This window comes from Cervus canadensis, chromosome 11 (genome assembly GCF_019320065.1).
Source record: "Cervus canadensis isolate Bull #8, Minnesota chromosome 11, ASM1932006v1, whole genome shotgun sequence".
Lineage (NCBI taxonomy): Eukaryota > Metazoa > Chordata > Mammalia > Artiodactyla > Cervidae > Cervus > Cervus canadensis.
In genome coordinates this window covers 59,565,770-59,586,031 of record NC_057396.1, presented here as the reverse complement: position 1 = coordinate 59,586,031, position 20,262 = coordinate 59,565,770, and the positions used below count along the sequence as shown (strand labels likewise).

The 20,262-nt window shown below is 46.0% G+C and overlaps 1 protein-coding gene across 3 annotated transcripts in view; it reads left to right on the top strand.

The window, feature by feature from the left end:
* The first annotated feature begins 882 nt into the window (after positions 1 to 882).
* ABTB2 (ankyrin repeat and BTB domain containing 2) overlaps positions 883 to 20,262 on the top strand; it is a 188,875-nt gene continuing 169,495 nt past the window's right edge. For 2 of the 3 annotated variants that reach the window (XM_043481531.1, XM_043481530.1), the window contains exon 1: positions 12,387 to 13,711. In XM_043481531.1, coding sequence (XP_043337466.1) covers positions 12,829 to 13,711 — 883 coding nt within the window. In that variant the 5' untranslated portion in view covers positions 12,387 to 12,828. Of the gene's footprint in view, positions 1,034 to 12,386; positions 13,712 to 20,262 lie in introns of those variants that run through there. The other variant, XM_043481532.1, reaches the window with a different exon arrangement.

Genomic DNA, 20,262 nt, shown 5'->3' with positions numbered 1-20,262 from the left:
CTACAGAAATTTGGAAAGGTTGTAACAAATTTTTATATGAGTGGAAGAGTTGAATGATGTTGACTCTTCTTATTAAACTGCCAGAATGGATGCTAAGGCAGTCACAATCTGAGTCATCAACTTTATACAATTGTCACTTCAACAGTAAGGAAGAATAAAGAATACTGATTCTATTTCATCTGCTCCCTGTAAGTGCAAATTTTGTGTGGGGTTGTAAGGTAATTGGAAGAGCTACTTCACTAAGTTGTTTTTCAACTATTGACTAAGAGTTTGTGGTAACTCATCCCAGTCACTGGCCTAAAGGATGTTTCTTATTACAATCCTGGTTTCTTTCTAGCTAATCCATCCTATCTTGAATCTTCTTTGCCTGAAGAAAGAGTGCTTTAAATGTCCTACACTGTAGCATTTTGTAACTATTTACAAATCCTTTGCCATACAGTCTTAACAAGCAAAATGTGTTATAAGGAGATAGAACTTTCTGGTTTTGAGCAATATGTGTTGCATAATTCAGTGTAACTCAACTGAGTTTACTGCAACAAATATTTATTGAGTGCCTATTCTGGGTTTAAACTTTGCTCTTGGGTGGAAGGGGAAGGGTTTGGAGCAAGAGATATAAATCAGAGTTCTTTATTTCCAGAAATGGGTAATGTAGTTGGAAAGAAAAGACATACACCCATGAAACAATTCAATCACATTATTGGGCATACATGATAAGTGTCATTCATCAATCTGTTCCAAGAAAAAATGTTGAATGTTTTCCTTGTGACTAAGTAGTTACTGGGGATACACAGTTAAATGAAATAATCTCTGCCTTCAGGGTGCTGATAATAAAATGGGAAAGCCGGACGAGTAAATAAGAGCTGCACTGCTTAGAGGAGAGATGATTGCAGCAGAAATGGGATCAGGGAGTGTGTGGGGTCTGGAAAGTGATGGAAAGCTTCACAGAGGACGTGGTTCCAGGAGGCCCCACTAAAAGGCACTGGGGATCTGTGGAGAAACGGCCGAGCCAGGTCTGGAGCAGGGAAAGTATGAGGTGAGCCTGGGGGTGAGGGTGTCAGGGGTGTTCATTAGCCACCTCCAACAAAGTATCGGGTTGGCCAAAAAGTTCGTTCTGGTTTAAAACCTGAATGAACTTTTTGGCCAACCCAATACATTGTTCTAAGAACAGTCATGTATGAAATGGGTAAGAGTACTAAGTGGGAAATTAAAGTAGGCTAGACTGCTAGGGACAGTTTCATGGAGAAGTGGGGAGTGGGACCTCTGGTGAAAGATTTAGGTGGGAAAGATCCTCACAGTGTTGTTTGAAGAGCAAGAGAAGAGACAGACACGGAGAAACACAGAAAAGAAGGAAAGAAAGAAAGAAGGAAGGAAGGAGAGAAAAAGACAGGAGGGAGGGAGGGAAGAAAGGAGAAAAAAAGAAAAAATGAGAAAGGAAAAACGAAAGGAGGAAGGAATGGCGAAAGAAAGAACACAATAAAAAGCCTCAATAAAGAAAAAACACACACAAAAAAGAAAAAACACAACAGAAAGCCTTAATAAAGGGCTAGCTGGAGAAAGTAAGGTACACCACGTAGTGGGATGTTATTCAGTCATTTTAAAAGACTGCAGTAAAATGCATGACTAACATGTAAAGATGACCATGATATCTTGTAGAACTTACTTATTACATAAATCCATTTCTGTGAAAAAAGAAAAACTAGTGAGTGTGTGCAGAGAGATGTGTGTGTTAAGCTTAAGGAAAAATTCTGAATGCCCAACAGTTAAGAGACATGAGCTTGAAAGAATGAACAAAGGACTTCCACCTCCTACTTTGTAAACTTTAAGTGATGGTTTTACGGTTGTTACTTCCATTTTATTTTTTTAAATACAAATTTTAAATATAGAAAAATATGTTAATATTTTAAAAGGCGCTATCCTAAATTGCTAATATAAACTTTAAAAGCATCTTTCTTCTAGCTTTGCTTGGGGTGATGATGACTTAAAAACCAAAACCCATACACAGGAAAAATAATTACTAGAGAGTTGCTCCCTTCAATAACCTATTGATAAATGTTTGGGTGTATTGGCTTTATTTCAGAAATTAAGAAAACAGAGTAACAGTAATTGTTCATCCTGATACCATGGAGATTTTCACGTAGGAGGGGAAACCAGTACCTAGGAAATTGTACTCTGAACCCCATAACCTAAGGAGACCCCACATACGAAAGCGTCTTCTTAGCATCAGAGATGTATTTTGTGACCCCAGGGAATATTTCTCAATGTGAAACTAGCGAGACTCATAAGAATGATTCCGTTAGCACAGGGGATAAGAGTCTGCCTGCCAGTACGGGGGATACACAGGTTCAATCTCTAGTCCGGGAAGATTCCACAAGCTGAGGAGCAGATGAGCCCATATGCCGCAACCACTAAGCTCTATAGCCTGTGCTCCATAAGAGAAGCCACTACAACGAGAAGCCTGTGCATCATAACCAGAGTAGCCCCTGCTCTCCGCAACTAGAGAAAGTCTCTGTGCAGCGATGAAGACCCAGCGTAGCCAAAAATAAATAAATGTCGCAGTATGAACACTCAAAGAAAAAAAGAATGGTCCCTTTAGGACTGTCTGAAACCACCGTGTCAGCCCAGCAAAGACGTAGATGAACCATTGCTCAGTGTCATGATACTTGAGATTTGCTTTAAAAATATTGGAGATGGGGAAGTAGGTGACAGTGTAAACAAGGTTGACCGTAAATTGATAATTATTAAAGTTGGGTAATGAGTATGTGGGGGTTCATCATAAATTCTATTTTTAATATATTTGGAATTTTCAATTATAAAAAGGTTTTTAAAAGTGTTTAAAAAAGATCATTCAAGTAGAAGTCACACATCTTGGTTATTAATCTTGGTTATTTATCAGGTTTTTGATCCTGATTTGTTGACCAAATTGAGGCAAGAACTTTTATGTGCTTCAGCGTTCATCTATAATACAGGGTCATCCCTAAAATCCAATAACCTCTTCAGTTCTAAGTTGGTTTCTTACTTTGGTTCAGAGTGCTTTTAAAAAGGACTCAAATAGGGGATTCACTGGCTGTGATTAAGCAATTTCACTGTCAATACCTGGGTTCAAACTCTGGTTGGGGAACTAAGATCCTGCAAGTTGAGCAGTGAGGCCAAAAAATAAATAAAATAGACTAAAATAGAGGCTCAATTTTTGACCCTTTGGTGTTAAATTAAGATACATTCCCATCATATTTGTAGCCTTAACTGTCTTCAAATGAATTCAGCATTAAAAAGCCTAAGGAGACCACAGTCTGAACTCTGAAAATCATTTATTCCTGTCCCACCTACAAATCAGCTATCCCTGGGCTTGGAGTTGCCCTTTCTTAAGGGCAGACAGAGACATCTTCAAATTTTGGAAGAAATTCATCAGTAGGAATAGCTGTTTGGTCCCAGATCTACCCAATCAGGAGATTTTAAACTTAAAAAAAAAATAAAATTTAAGATCCAGTTCATGATTAAAGAACTAGACTTTTTAAGTGAAAGCTTTTAGCAAAATGAACGAGAGTGCCACCTGCTGGAAACAGGAGAACTTCCTATCCGCATAGTGAAGAGTGAGTTTCCCGGGCCCCACCCCCTTTGAATCACCTGAGAGCCACTGGTTAAAATGGAATATTCTTAGGCTCTAGACCTGTTGTATCAGAGTCCCTGAAGGTGGGGCTCAAAATTTCATATTTTATACAAGAGACAAATGCCTTAGTTCCCAGACTTGCCTGATAAGAATCATCTGGGAATGCTTGTTTAAAATACTTTCACCTGAATCACACTCCAGGCTTATGGATTCAGGACATCCAAAACAGGCCCTGATAAGAATCATCTGGGGTGGGAGGGTGAGAGCAATAGGTGAGGGAGATTAGGTGGTACAAGCATCCAGTTACAAAATGAATGAGTCAAGGGGATGAAGTGCACAGCATGGAGGATACAGTCGATAATATTGTAATAACTTTGTATGGTGACAGAGGGCAACCAGGCTTATCGTGGTGATGGTTTTGTGATGTATAGAAATATTGAATCACTAGATTGTGAACTCAGGACTAACAGAGTGTTGTTGCAGGTCAATTATACTTCAATTCAAACACATACATACATATGTACATACACAGTATGGGGAATGGGAAATCACCTGAGAAAGCTTGTTTCAAATACTTTTACCTGGATCACACTCCAGGCTAACTGAATCAGGAACTCCAGGAAAGGCGACTGAGACTTTAAATGTGTGATAAGAATGCCAGATGAATCTTAAGAGATGAATGTTTAGTAAATGTTGCAAATTTAAATGTCATTTTCATACTGTTCATGGGGAAGAAAAGCAATGACCAACCTAGACAGCATATTAAAAAACAGAGGCATTACTTCACCAGCAAAGGTCTGTCTAGTCAAAGCTATGGTTTTTCCAATGGTCATGTATGGATGTGAGAGTTGGACTATAAAGAAAGCTGAGCGCCAAAGAGTTGATGCTTTTGAACTGTGGTGTTAGAGAAGACTCTTGGGAGTCCCTTGGACTGCAAGGAGATCCAACCAGTCCATCCTAAAGGAAATTAGTCCTGAATATTCATTGGAAGGACTGATGTTGAAGCTGAAACTCCAATACTTTGGCCACCTGATGTGAAGAGCTGACTCATTTGAAAAGACCCTGATGCTGGGAAAGATTGAAGGCGGGAGGAGAAGGGGACGACAGAGGATGAGATGGTTGGATGGCATCACCGACTGGATGGACATGAGTTTGAGTAGGCTCTGGAAGTTGATGATGGATAGGGAAGCTTGGAGTGCTGCAGTCCATGGGGTCTCAAAGAGTCGGACATGACTGAGCGACTGAACTTACTTACTTAAAAGTCACACTTAACTGTAGATATTTTCCACGCCAAGACAGAAGAACACAATTGCAGTTCATGGATAACTGGTGTATTATAACTGGGGATTTGGCAACAGTTCCTGGGTTTTCTGTCCTGTAGCTTTAATTCAGCCTTGTAACTTTAAGTTTCAGCCCATCCCTTAAAATTCTTGCCTTTAGCATCTTGACGGCTGCATCTCTAATAGCAGCTCTCACGTCTAAGATACCAGCTGCCTCTTGGAGAGCTACCTCCCCCCTCTTGGTTACTTTGTGAACTTTTTACTCGTGCCTGCGGCCCCCGCACACCACCTCCTTCTCCCCTGTGGCCCAGTGTGCTAGATTTATATTTACCTTTGGAATAGTACTTGTGTTCAACAGAATCATCAAATTCCAGCTTTGCGCAGGGGTCAGATGAACACTGACCTGTTCTGGGATTTATCTGGATTCATTCCAAGGGTCTTGCCCTACCACCACCGCCTGAGCAGACACATAAACAATGGAGCTGTCTTTTCTGCTTCAAATTAAATAAAAAGTCCCAGTCACTGTACAACAACTCTGTAGGCAGGTTGGAGTTCTCTGCCCAGTTAAGCCCGAGATATACGAGGTCAAAACCACATAAACAGAGTCTTAAATAAAATATTGCATCATGAATACAGTAGAGGGAGAAACAGTGCAATATTTCCCAAACTTAACCATTGAATCCTTTTTCACAGACTATCTCATGAGACTCTTCAGCAGAACATGCTGTGGAAAAGTGTATTTTTTCCCCCTTAGTCAACTTGGGGTCCTTCGTTTCAAATGATCTGTATGTCTCTCTGTTTTTTGTCTATTTAATTTTAGTTTTTACAAGTAGAACTTTTTATTTGGAAAGTTTTGGCACTATCATGTACAAGAAAACAAAAACTTTTTCTTAAATTGAAATACAGTTGCTTTGTAAAGTTATGTTAGTTTTGGGTGTATAGCAAAGTGATTCATTTATATACTTACATATCTATTCTTTTTCAGATTCTTTTCCCTTATAGGTTATACAAAATATTGAATACAGTAGGTGTATTGTACACCTACAAAATGTATACAAATATTGATGTACAGTAGGCCCTTGTTGGTTACCTATTTTATATATAGTAGTGTGTATGCGTTAATCCCGAACTCCTTGTTAATGCCTCCCTCACTTCTCTTTGGTAACCATGTTTGCTTTCTATGTCTGTGGGTCTGTCTCTGCTTTGCCTGTCTGTCTCTTTAGTACTGAGGTCCAGAAAAATGAAATGTGTGTCAGGAATGGGCTACCTTGGGTCACAAGAAATAGGATTCCCTCATGGTTTCTACACCATCAGTGCTTTTTCAATAACTGAGTGCTCTGCTTGAAAGTCAGCTACCACAAGCTGTTCTGCTAACCGTGGCACATTCATCTATCTACCAGCATCTTTTTCAGCCTTTCTGGCATTCCATGGGGTATTTCCTTCCTTCTTGAGATGCATCAATCCATGTGGTGAGTCATGAACTGGTAATGGCCCTTGGAGGGTGGCTTTTGAGAAGCACTGCAGGAGAGTTAGTCTCATGTGCCCATTTCTACATGTTGGCCACGTGTTTTTTAATGGCAAGGGCCTTGTCTAACGTAACTTCATGGTACTTAGCACGTGTCCGACTCTTTTGTGACCCTATGGCCTGCCAGGCTCCTCTGTCCATGCAATGTCCCAGGCAAGAACACTGGAGGAGGTTGCCATTTCCTTCTCCAGGGGATCTTCCAAACTCAGGGATTGAACCCAAGTTTCCTGCATTGGCAGGCAGATGTTTTTTTTACCACTGAGCCACCAGGGAAACCCAAGAGAGTTCTCTCTGTGCTTAAATAATATTAACCTCTTATCTTTCAAGATAAATTCTACAGTATTTTGTCCCCTTGAGCAAACTCCAGAAGATAATGAAGGACAGGGAAGCCTGGTGTGCTGCAATCCATGGGGTCACAAAGAGCTGGACACAGTGTAGCTACTGAACAACCTTCACATTGTTTATTTTGTAAGAAATTATGTAACAAATAGGAGACATCGTCCAAGGTAAAGTTTGTACATTTTATTTCAAGCTCTTGTCTTATATAACTTTTGCATAGGTAATCCCAAATCTGTTTTCAAATTGCTCACTCAACTGGAAATTCTCCCAATATTTGCTTTGGTTTCATCATGTTCTTTTTAACTTGTCCAGCCACATGACAGTTGTTTTTCTTCAAAGATTATGTTTAGGCCAGGCCTGAGTTAAGAACGTGGGTTTGCTTTCTCTTTTTCTGATTTAATTTGCATTCCTAAGATTAAGCACATTACTACCAGATTGCCTTCATCAAACACACACGTATATATAAGAAGCCACATCCATTCTTTGCTTAGCCTGAAGTTTCGTACTTTATCTGGCTTGCCAACTCCCCGAAAGATTAACTGTGGTCAGTTGGTTCATTTTTCAGAGGGTTCCGTGTACTTGTTCTCTATCAGTATCTTTCTTCCTCTTTTTCTTTCTCCTCCATCACATAGAACACAAACACAGACAAGGCTTAGTCTGTATCTCCAGTCCTCAAGAGGACTATAGAACTCCTTGGGAAATATATCAAAGACAAGAGATCTACGGTCTTAATCGTCTGTCATGACTTTCTAGCCCCTTTACCAGATGTTTCCAGAAAGATTTTTCTTTTTTGTCTGTGCTGGGTCTTTGCTGCCCCGTTGCAGACTTGGTTGCCCCTCAGCATGTGGGATCTTACTTACCCAACCAGGGATAGAACCCACATCCCTTGCATGGGAAGGCAGATTCTTACTCACTGGACCACCAGGGAAGTCTGTCCGTCTTCTTTTTTTAAAGGTAAAAATTACAAAACACATTTCAGTATGTGTCTCTAAAAGATGAAAACGTTTAATAAATATAGCCACACTACCATTACCACATCAAAAAACTAACAATGATTTCATAATAGCAAATATCCAGACAGTGTTCCTGATTTCCAATTGTTTCATAAGGTCAAACGTTTATTGATTTAAAAAAAAAGTTACAAATAAATTCCACACATTGTGATTGGCTGATATGTCTTCTAAGTCTCTTTCAGTATACAGGTTTCCTCTCCATCTCTGTTTCCTTGTAATTCACTAACGAAACTCAGTTGTTTGTCCAGTAGCATTTCCCACCCCTGAATTTTGCTGAACAAATCCTTGCATTGCAATTTAACACTCACAGGATTCTGAAATGTACTGGTAGGCATGCAGTTTCCCTGGTGGCTCAGACTGTCAAGTATCTACCTGCCATGTAAGAGACCTGGGTTCGATCCCTGGGACAGGAAAATCCCCCGGAGAAGGGTCTGGCTACCCACTCCAGTATTCTTGCCTGGAGAATCTCATGGACAGAAGAGCCTGGCAGCTACAGTCCGTAGGGTAGCAAAGAGTCAGACAGGACTGAGAGGCTAACACTTTCACTTTCATGCAGAGTGCTAGAGAATACCAAGGAGAGATAAGAAGGCCTTCCTAAATGAACAATTCAGAGAAATAGGGGAAAACAACAGAATGGGAAAGATAGAGATCTCAAGAAAATTGGAGATATAAAGGGAATATTTCATGCAAGGATAGGCACAATAAAAGACAGAAACGGTAAGGACCTAACAGAAACAGAAGAGATTAAAAAGAGGTGGCAAGAATACACAGGAAAACTATACAAAAAAGGTCTTAATGACGCAGATAACCATGATGGTGTGGTCACTCTCCTAGAGTAAGACATCTTGCGGTATGAAGTCAAGTGGGCCTTAGAAAGCATTATAACAAATAAAGCTAATGGAGGTGATGGAATTCCAGCTGAGCTATTTAAAATCCTAAAAGATGATGCTAGTAAAGTGCTGCACTCAATATGCCAACAAATTTGGAAAATTCAGTAGTGGCCATAGGACTGGAAAAGGTCAGTTTTCATTCCAATTCCAAAGAAAGGCAATGCCAAAGGATGTTCAAACTACTGTACAGTTGCACTCATTTCACATGCTACCAAGGTAATGCTCAAAATCTCTCAAGCTAGGCTTCAGCAGTAAATGAACCAAGAACTTTCAGATGCACAAGCTGGATTTAGATAAGACAGAGGAACCAGAGATCAAATTGCCAGCATTCATTGGATCATAGATAAAAGCAAGGAAATCCAGAAAAACACCTATATGGTTAAACTCTCACATCCATCCATGACTGCTGGAAAAACCATAGCTTTGGCTATATGGACCTTTGACTGCAAAGTAATGTCTCTGCTTTTTAATATGCTGTCTAGGTTTGTCATAGCTTTGACATCCTTTGAACCATAAAGAAGACTGAGTGACAAAGAATTGATGCTTTTGAATCGTGGTGCTGGGGAAGACTCTTGAGAGACCCATGGACAGCAAGGAGATCAAACCAGTCAATCCCAAAGGAAATCAACCCTGAATATTCACCGGAAGGACTGATGTTGAAGTTGAAGCTCCAATACGTTGGCCACCTGTTGTAAAGAGCTGACTCATTGGAAAAGACCCTGATGCTGGGAAAGATTGAAGGCAAAAGGAGAGGGAGGGCATCAGAGGATGAGATGGTTAGATAGCATCACTGACTCAGTGGACATGAATCTGAACAAACTCTGGGAGACAGAGAAGGACAGGTGAGTCTGGCATGCTGTATTCCATGTGGTCACAAACAGTCGGACACAACTTAGTGATTGAACAACAGCAACAAATATTTGATTCCTTTTACACTTTAAGTCATCAAGTAACTTGAATATATTAAGATAAATCCCGTTTGCTCTTTTCCTCCAAGATACATTCCAGATAGTTTCCTAGATAACCTTTCCATTCAGTAAGTTCCCTGTCTTAAATTTCCAGTTAAGTCATATTTGTTACTTTTTAAATTAAAAAAAATTTTTTTTAATTTACAATGTTGTGCTGGTTTCTGCCATACAACAAGGAGAATCAGCGATAAATAAATATATACATATGTGTGTGTTTTCAGTCATGTCTGACGCTTTGCAATACCATGGACTATATAGCCTGTCAGGCTCCTCTGTCCATGGAATTTTCCAGGCAAGAATACTGGAGTGGGTTGCCATTTCCTTCTCCAGGGGATCTTCTCTACCCAGGGATTGAACCACTGTCTGCTGCATTGGCAGGCAGATACTTTACCACTGGGCCACCTGGGAAGCCCCTTAGCTTCATACAGGTAATGCATATTTATTGAAAATTTTTTTCACCAACAATGGTGAAATCAAGACCCAAACTACAAAACATGATGGCAGTTGATGCTTAGAAAAAATAACGCGAAGGGTTATGTTTCACAGATTTGTGCAAACTTCTTTCAAATCTCAGTCTGTCCTTTGATCAAAGAGGAGATCACAGCATCTGTTATTCCTTGTGATTTAATAAATTAAAAAAACAAAAAACAAAAAACTGCACTCCATTGACAAAAAAGAAAAAGATTTGCTTCCAAACAGCACTAGTCTTTAAAGTGACTTTCCCCCAACATAAATATAGAAAATAGCCTTTATGGAGCACATTCGGCTTGGTCAGAACCCTTTCTTCCCCGACAACATTTAGATGTCGCCTGAGTCTTCGGTGCAAGCGCAGCCTGGGAGGTCTGAATACATGCATAAGCCGCCTCCCTCTTGATCCTCCCTCTCCCCCTCTCCATCCCATCCCCCAGGTCCTCACAGAGTCCCAGGCTGGGCTCCTTGTGTTATATGGCAGCTTCCCAGTCGCTACCTATTTTAGGGTTAATTTTTTAAGGAGGCGCACAACAAAAGGATTTAAAAAAAAAAAAGAAAGAAAACCCGACAAAAAAAAAAAAAAAAACTTGGCAGAATTTATTTCCTCTAAATGTCCATTAGAGGGCGACATTTGCTTTACTATTATATTTCCCCTAATAAGACTTAAATAGCATCACATTTCTTTTCACATTTTTAAACAAATTGAACATCCTTACCTACTTCGACTTACTATCTCTGTTATACAAGATGTAGTCACATCTTGTGTCCTCTTTTGATTTGGTCCCTGCGGACTCAGCATCGTTCATTAGTATCAATACTTCCAGCCTTGACGCCATTCCCAGTTGTAACCACCAGGCGGCGGTATTGCATAAATTAAGATGCGCTGGAAGGCAAAATTAAGTCAAAACTGCCAAAGCAAAAGGAGTTTCACCGGGAAAGGGCAATTAATTTAAGAAGGAGAGAGAGAAACCAGACATTTCTAGTTCGTATGCAACTCACGGCCCAAGGTCAAAACCCTGTGAGATATAGTACAAAGCAGCTATTCAAGAGCGCAGGAGGAGGCTGACCTGGGGGAAATGCTTGCACAATCTCCTCCTTGCTTTTGTGGCTCCACAGGAGGAGGCGTGTCCACGTTCGCGCACGTGTCTGTGAATAGTTACAGGACAGCTGCGGGCCGGAGTGGACAGGGCATGGATCTGCTGGATACCGCCTCTGGACAAGTGCATGAGACAGGTTTACAACCGAGGTCAGCTCTCATTTTACCCAGGAAGGAAAGGGAGTCCTGAGCCGAGCAGAGAGCTCGCCCGAGGACACACCGTTACGAAGAGGTGCGTTCAGCCAGGTGTTCCAAGCGCAGGCCACAACTAGGGACGTTTCTCATTTTCTCCCACCCATTACGCACGCGTGTAATACACCCCCCCCCCCCCCAGCACACACACTCGGAAACTGAAGCACAAGAACGATCCAGCACAGCAAGCGGCGTTGTACAGTTTAACAGGAAAGTCACCGACTCTTGCAAATCTAATCAGTTATGGCCTTCTCCCCGGAGTAGTACTCAGACTACTGCGTGTGTAATATTTCAAGTGACGGGGAGAGGTGAGGGTGGAATCGCAGCCCTCTGGAGGCTGTCCATTTATCAGTTGCCAGATTAAGAAGAATTTCTATTCTGATTGGAGCCTAGAAAGCAACGTAAAGAAAACCAGACGGATTTGGGAAGAGAAGCAAACAGGGGCAAACTCCTCCCTCCAAATACAACTGGAGTTTCGTCTCGGGAAAGGGGGAGGGGCTTGGCAGAAAGTCTTAAGAGAGAGGTGGGGCGTCTGACTTGGGTCCCCTCCCCCAGGCCTCGGTCCCCTCTTCTGGTCCCAAACCCCTCTTGTTCTCCTACCCATACTCCACTCGCTGGCTTTGGTGTTCGGCACAAAAAGGGTTTGAGAAGGAGCTGCGGACGCCCAAAGCCTGGACGGCGGGAAGGGGGCAACGCACTGTGGCTTTTCCTTTATCTCATTCTTTAATTCGTCAGCTCCCGAGCCTAAGGTCGATCCCCACTTTCCCATCCGCCAGGTCGCTCACTCGGCATCTCTTTCCCCCTCCTCCACCGCCCCCTCGGCTGCTCCTCTAGACCCTCGGCCTCCAGCCCCGCCTCTGCCGGCGCTGGGTTTCACCCGCGGCGGAGTGAAATCAGCAAAGTGACCGCCCCTCTGGAAGATCATTGGTGCAGCCCCTGCCCGTCGCGGCCGATGATTGGTGGGCCGCCCGGGTTATTTGCATGCCGGCGGCAGCCCAGTACCCAGCTATGCGGGCTGCTGGCTCCGCGCAGAAGTTTGCAGAGCGCTTTCTCGCCGGTCGGTCCCGGACTCGCGCAACGCCCGGAGCCGCCTCCCTCGATCGCCGCCGCCCTGTTCTCTCGGGATCCCTTCTCTGCGGAGGATAGACTCCCTGCTTCAGGGAAGTTGAAGTGGACCAGGGGGATTGCGGAGGAGGGGCGGCGGAGGGTCGTTCCAGTGACAGCTCGGAGTCGGGACGCCGGGAGCGTGGGGCTCTGGCCGCCGCGAATCTCGCCCACCTTTCTGCGGCCGCCGGGTAGGCGGGCGGGCGATGCGGCCGCCGAGCCCCGCGGTGCTGAGAGAAAGGAGGGCGCCCCGGAGAGCCTAGAGCTTGTTTCTGCCGACTTGGGGAAGGGCGCATGGAGTTGTGAGCGCCCCTCGCTCGGCGAGGCCGCCCCGGGCAGGCTCCCCATGGCCGGGACGTACAGCTCCACTCTGAAGACGCTGGAGGACTTGACCTTGGACTCCGGGTATGGGGCCGGGGACTCGTGCCGCTCGCTCAGCCTCTCGTCCTCCAAGTCCAACTCGCAGGCGCTCAACTCTTCGGCGCAGCAACACCGCGGGGCGGCCTGGTGGTGCTACTCCGGCTCCATGAACAGCCGCCACAACAGCTGGGACACGGTGAACACGGTGCTGCCCGAGGACCCCGAAGTGGCCGACCTCTTCTCGCGCTGCCCGCGCCTGCCCGAGCTGGAGGAGTTCCCCTGGACCGAGGGAGACGTGGCCCGGGTCCTTCGCAAAGGTGCCGGCGGCCGGCGGCAGCCCCTGTTCTCCGCCGAGGCGGTCCGGCGCCTGGCCGGGCTGCTCCGCCGGGCGCTCATCCGGGTGGCCCGCGAGGCGCAGCGCCTGAGCGTGCTGCACGCCAAGTGCACCCGCTTCGAGGTGCAAAGCGCCGTGCGCCTGGTGCACAGCTGGGCGCTGGCCGAGAGCTGCGCGCTGGCCGCGGTCAAGGCCCTGTCCCTGTATAGCATGAGCGCGGGCGACGGGCTGCGCCGGGGCAAGTCGGCGCGCTGCGGCCTCACCTTCTCAGTGGGCCGCTTCTTTCGCTGGATGGTGGATACCCGCATCTCCGTGCGTATCCACGAGTACGCGGCCATCTCGCTCACCGCCTGCATGGAGAATCTGGTGGAAGAGATCCGGGCCAGGGTGCTCGCCAGCCAGAGCCCCGACGGCGGAGGGGCCGGAGGCGGGGAGGTGTCCGCGGAGGCCCTGGAGATGGTCATCAACAATGACGCCGAGCTCTGGGGCGTCCTGCAGCCCTATGAGCATCTCATCTGCGGCAAGAACGCCAATGGTAAGCGCGCGGGCCCCGGGCCCGTGGACCCGGTAGGGTAGAAGTCCGACCTGGGCTACGCAGGGGGTGAATTTCCTAGGACCAAGGAGACTCAAGACCTGAGAGAAAGCGTTTGGTCTTTGGGTAGAGGAGTTCATTAGAGTCTTTCCCGAGGTTGTTCTTTCGGCGACTTGACTTTTGGAGGGCAAAGTAGTGGTTGACCTGCTTCCTGTTCTGCCTCGTGTTGTCGCTGTTGGGGGCCATTCATTGAACCTCTTGATGAAGCCATCCCTGAACCTCTCCTGAGGTGAAGCGGACTGCCTTGTGGCCCTCTGCCTTGCTTGATAGGTCTGTAATTGGCCTCTTTCCCCGACCACTGGGTAGATCAACTATGGTTCGGTCCTAGTTCTGTCGACTACAGTAGCAGCAGCCAGAGGGTCTGGGCTGCAGTCTTGGCTAAGTGGGATGGAAGGAGGGGAACTGGATGCCCAGGACCTAGCCCTGCCACCTTGGGCTTTGCTGGATTGAAGGATGCCTTTCAGGGCCCTCTGGGGGAAGGTGGAGTGGTAGTGGTGGGTTCTTAACTGTGAGCCCAGGGTGATGGAACATGGTGACTTCTGAATCTCCTTCCCAGAAAGGGAATCACACGCCAGACCCAACTTTCCAAGCTGTCACCAACCAAGTGAGCAATTAATTAAAACCCTATGTTGTATTAAGTGCATGACCTTCTAGACTTTGCTGAAAGAAAGGATGACCCCATAGTCATCAACCAAGCTAGGGGGAAGAGGGGTGGGGGATGCGCAGACAGCATGGTGTCAAGTGCCAGAAAGAAACCTTTGGGTAGTTGCGTTTCTCTGAAAGAGGACATAGCTTCAGTGCAAAGAGTGCTAGGGAAGCACTTGACCTTTTCACTGGAAAGGTTACGGTGTGACCTGGGTTCAACAGTAAACTGCCTACCAGACTCCCAACTTCAGGAGTCAGCAAACCATCAGTTCTCTAGAATGATACTTTGGCTAAGCATCCTTACAGTTTGATCTGAGGGCCATTTTAGGGGCTGCATTCAGTGGCAAATAAGTAGTACAGAGGAAGAGGCCAGGTGGGTATGGAAAAGGCATAAAGGGAGTCATATTTAAGTGTGCCTGTTCCCAGGGCAGTGTCATTAAGGGATGCTATCTTCGTGGCTTCCTTAAGAGAGGTAGAGAAACCACTTTAATAGAGTGGTATTTATAAACAGGGAGCTGGCAGAAAATAGAAGCTTCTCTCATCCACACCTCCCTTCTTCCCTCCCTTGCTCACTGTTGTATGTCAGTTTGATGCTGAGCATCCCTTGGGGTTTCTCCCTGGCCATTTTTCTTACTAAACATTCATGAATGTCCATGCCTTGGAGATAATTTTCCATTCAGAGATGCTAGGTTAAATGATAGGGTTTTGATGAGAATATTCCTACTCCAAAGCAGTAACCAGGAGCATGAAGGGAGCTCCATCATAATGGTAAGGAGCCAAAACTTTGGAATCGCAGTAAGGAAGCTCACCTCTGCTATTTCTATGAGTGACCTGGGCCATATTTCTTAACCATTCTAAGCCTCAATTTTGTTATCTGTAAAATGGGGGATAATAACAGCACTTAACTCCTCAGGTTGGTGTGAGGACTGGATGATATCATAGATTTAAAGATTGAATCACATAGTAAATGCTTAATAAATAGTTTCAGTTCATTCAACAAATATTTATTGACCATTGACCCTGTCTGCACCACTGTTAAAAGTGCTAGATTAATCGGGGGAGGGGGAGGGTCCTCCTCTCATGAAGCAAACTAATGGGGGCGACAAGGAAAAAGTGAACAAACAGGGATTTATTTTTAGCAGTAAGTGTTATTAACAACCACCAAAAGCAAAGTAATGGGATAGTATGATTGGGACTAATTTAAATGATGACCAAGGAAGGCCTTTCTGAAATTTCATTAGGAATAGATAATATATCAATACCGCTGCTGTCTAATGATCTCAAAGGGGAAAAAAAAGTGAGGACCTTTCTGAATTATTCACTTATTTATCAGCTGAGGCAAATCCCAACAATCTCATTTGCAGCGGAGAAATGAAAGGGCTGCGTCTAGAAAGCTCTTCTAGTTGTAGGACTCATTTAACACCGAGCTTATAGGATGGGTTTCCATCGCAATAATCAACTCCAGGAGCAAGGGTTAATTGAGCCGCTAGTTGCTGTTTAATCAGTTTCCACACCTGCGTAGTTTGGGGAGGGGGAGCAGCTACCCTCCTTTTTAACTGTTTTATTGAAGCCAAGAGAGCTAGTAAAACTGAAACAAAGCAAGCTTGTGGAAATGCAGACTTTTTTTTCCCCCTTGAATGTCTGAGAAATGCAACCCAGCTTTAAGTTGTTAGAAGAACAAGGTGGGGTTGTTCTGCCTCCTCCAGGAGTTTTACCTGCCTCCACACCAACTGAAGGGCCATGTCTCTGTGAATTTCCCCAGCACCCAGGGCCGATTCCTGAATCGTTTCCTGCGTGTGTCTCTCCCATCACTCTTTGGGCTCAAGGGCACCCGTGTCTCCCCTGTGCCTCCCACGGCGTCTGACACACAGCGGACACTCCAGGACTGGCAGTCAGACAAATGATTGATACCACCATACAAAATGTTTAATTCCAGAAACTTCATTTGCAATCCTTTGACCCCCTCAGAAGACTCTTCCCTGCTTTCTACCGCGGCTGAGAATTTCAAGTTCTTGGTGAAGAGAGGCAGCATTTTGGAGGGTACCCAAACCATGGGGACATCACTCAATCTTTTGATCCTCTAATCTTGAGCGGGGCTCCCTACACTGTGATGAGTCAGTGTAAATAGGAGGGATTTCTGGTTGCGGGGGCTTCCTTCAGTGTGCAGTATCCACAGCGGGGATTTCACAGCAGCTGTCTAACTGGCCACAGATAGACCCACAGGAAGATTGAGTTCAAAGAGGCACTCAGATCCCGTAAGAATAGCAATAGCATCTTGCCTGCAGAGCTGCCCTAGAGGGCGGTCTGTGGATGACTATTTCTCAAAGGGCTTCCCGGGTAGCTCAGTGGTAAAAAACCCACCTGCCAATGCAGGAGACCCAGGTTCGATCCCTGGGTCAGGAAGATCCCCTGGAGAAGGAAATGGCAACCCCATCCAGTATGCTTGCCTGGAGAATCCCATGGACAGAGGAGCCTGGTGGGCTATAGGCTATGGGGTGGCAAAGAATCAGACACGATTGAGTGAGATAGCACAGCACTGCTCAGCAGAGGTTGCATCTGTGTTGTACCTCACCTGCCTCCAGTCTGAGGATGGCATTATGGCCTTCAATGACCTGGTCATCCCAGGGATGCATGGACAACATCTCAGGTCTGAAATGAGCCAGGGACGCTGGGCTGCGAACCCTCAGGCTGGTCCTTATCCCGTTTCCCCATCAGTACCCGTCCTTCCCCAGTGGGGCTGTGGGCGAGTGCTCTGCCTCTGTTTCCACATTCCTCCAGCTGTAATAACAGGCCTGACCTCTGCATAGCTCAGAAACCTTTTCGTTTGGGATCTTGCCCGCTGCCCATAAAAACCCATCGAATGGGATGCTCTTTCACAGAAGGGTCTCTGGGAGTCCAGGATTCACAGCTTGGTGACGGCCGGGCCAGGACCAAGCCCCATGTCACTCACGCCCTAGGCCTGTGCTTCTTCTGTGAAGAGTCCCAGAAACAAAGGTAGAGAGGGACAGGGCAGTATTTGCCCCTCTGCCAGTGGAGGCGAGGGTCAGACTCACAGACTCGGTGATCTTGCTTGGAGATCTTGCTTGTTAAAGGCCTGCTGTGTCCAGGCACTTTACATCCTTTAGGTCAGAGAATCTTCACAACCAAGGTGAAAACCAGGCTTCAAGGCCTAAGTATGGATCTCCCTCCAGAGGATGTGTTATGCTGTTTAAACGCTGCTTGCTGGTGGGCCCAGAGTGTCCCGCAGGTGCCATCCATTTTAAGGTGCCTTTATTGCTACTTCTGAGGGGCAGGGAACTCTGCCGCCCAGGGAGGGCCTTACAAGTGTCAGCTGCTGAGTGATCAACAAGCTTAGCTGAATGGAAAAGCTGCCGCCTCCATCTTCCAAGAGAGGGGAGAGCCAGCTTGGAGGAGGACACCCAGCAGGAGAGAACCCAAAGGGAGCCCATGTTTAGGCCACTGGCCTCAGGACACTCAACTCATTTGCTCTGGAGCCGGCAGAAAGTCTTCTGTGAAGGGGCCTTTGATTTCCTCCGAGTGCCCTACAGTGTTGGGCCATTGGTGAAACCTCAGAGCCGGGAGCACAGGGAGAGAAGAAATCGGCGTAGCAAGCGCTGAGATGCTCCGGCTTTGAAGTCTGAGCTGGGCCCCAAATTGCCTTGCCTCTTACCAGGGCCTGGAGCAAGTCACTTCAAGTCCCCGACTGTAAAGCACGGGGCCGGCTCTCATCCACAGGCGGTTATGCTCCATTACATTTAAAGACAGATGATGCTGGCCACATCTTGAGAACTTGCCCAGGGTGGGTGACTGGAGGGCTCAAAGGGGAGAGGTGAGCCCTGGCTGGGTGGGAGGGAGGGGGTCGGGGCTGCTTTGTGGAGGATGTGGCATGTGGTCCAGGCGCACTGGGCGGGCCGGGCTGTGATGGGGAAGAGGAAGTGGTGCTGAGAGCATGCAGGCTTCCAGGCAGAGGGAACAGTGTGAGCAAAGACCTGGAAGCCAGCGTGTGTGTGTTGGAAAAGTGACCCTCTCTGGCTGGAAGGTTCAGACGCATGATGAGGAGGAGCAGGGCAGATAACACAGCAGAGAGGAAAACTTTCCCACATCTTTTATCCAGATGTTAAGGAGCCTGCCAGAGCTCAGGAAGAGAGTTTTCCAAAACTCATTTTTATAATTCAGAAATGGAGTGTGTCTGCTCCCCAGCGCATCATAACCACAGCCTCAGACCTCCCATTACCCCTCTTGTTGATTGAAAGCTTGACCTCAGAAATGCCCCCGGCCTCTGTCCTAAGACTACAAGTAAGGAAAGAAGGTTTCTACCCCAGCAGACCTGGGCTGAGAGGGCCTGAAGAGCAAGGCTGCCATCAACTTTACTTCCCTCATGCAATTTGACTTCTGACCTGGCATTTCTTGCAAAGCTCTGAACATAGCATTTCAAGCCAAAGCAGTCCCAGTAGGGAATGAAGATTGGGGCTGGCACACCTGTTAAATGAGGCTGTTGGCCTGACTCTTGCCAAGGCAGGATTCTCCAATGTGGAGGCAGAGAGGGACAGAAAACAGGATAAGAGGGTCCCAGAACTTTAGAGTTGGGCTTGGTATGTTCAACTTCCAGTTTGGAGCGTATCATTTTGGAAAATAACAGCTCAATTCTGAGAGATTTAGTCACCTTCTCATTCTTGCTGAAGGTGTTTCCAGAGCACTGATAATCAAGATTTCAGTCCTGTTAGCTGTTTGATATTGTGGAACCACCTTCAAGGTCAGTGCCACCTGGATTGAACTCCCTAGGGTCCAGCTGAATTCTACTGACAGTAGTAAAATGAGATAGATCATCAATGGCTTAGCCCATAACTCGGGTGTTAGACCTTTTCCTGACCCCAGTGTTATAAAGGAATTTGTCACTTGAAAAAGAGAAATCTCATGAACATTTTGCTCGCTCTATGTATATATACACACACACAATCATTTATGGTTAATGGTTTGAGGTCCATTGTTTTCTAAAATTGAGCTAGGCAAGAGGTTGGGGGTAGGGGGTGGTCAGGTCCATGATGAAAAAATTACATAGGAAAGCTGAATTTGGAAGTACCAGAGGTAGAAGGTTAGGGGTGGGGAGAGATTAAAGAGGACCACAAATAGAGTGAAACAGGTCTTTCAGTGCATGAAAATCATCCCTAAAATTGAGGCAAAATTTTGTTGAAATTTTTACAGCTTTTCTCCTGTATCTTTTAAGATATTGAAAGCATTATTTGCAGGGAGGAGAGCTGTTCATGAACACTCATTTCACAGACCAAGCAAGTGTATGTGCACAAGCATCTTGGACCGTCCAGTTCTGAAGGCTGTGGATCCAGAAAATTCTGGGTTGGAGCTTGGCCTCTCCATGACCTGGAGTGAATCACTCCATCTTCTTGGCTCTCTGTTACTAATCTGTGGCGTGAAGAGGTTGGACTAGATTCTCCAAGGGCCCCTCTGTCTCCAATAATGTTTCTAGACCCCACGTGGATGTTGTGAAGTCACTTTCCTAAGGTCGAGCCCTGTAATTAGTATCCTTGGGAAAGAAATGGGCTGGGATTGGGGCTGGCCAAGCTCTCGAAAAGATGGCCCGGGTAGTAAGACCAAACACCATCCTTTTTATATCAGGATTAACCGTGATTATTCCGCTTAGATTTTTTTCTTCCCCAACTTTCCTCAGAAGGTGAGTTCTGTCTACTCTTGGCCGACCCACCCCTCCAGTGCTCGGCAGCTGTGTCCAGGTCCTGGCCGGCCTGCTGGGTGGTGGGATCAGCCCCGAGGTGACTTCATGCAGCCGGTGTTTGCAGCCCGCCTACCCAGCCTCAGATATTTATAGCAGGGAGCAG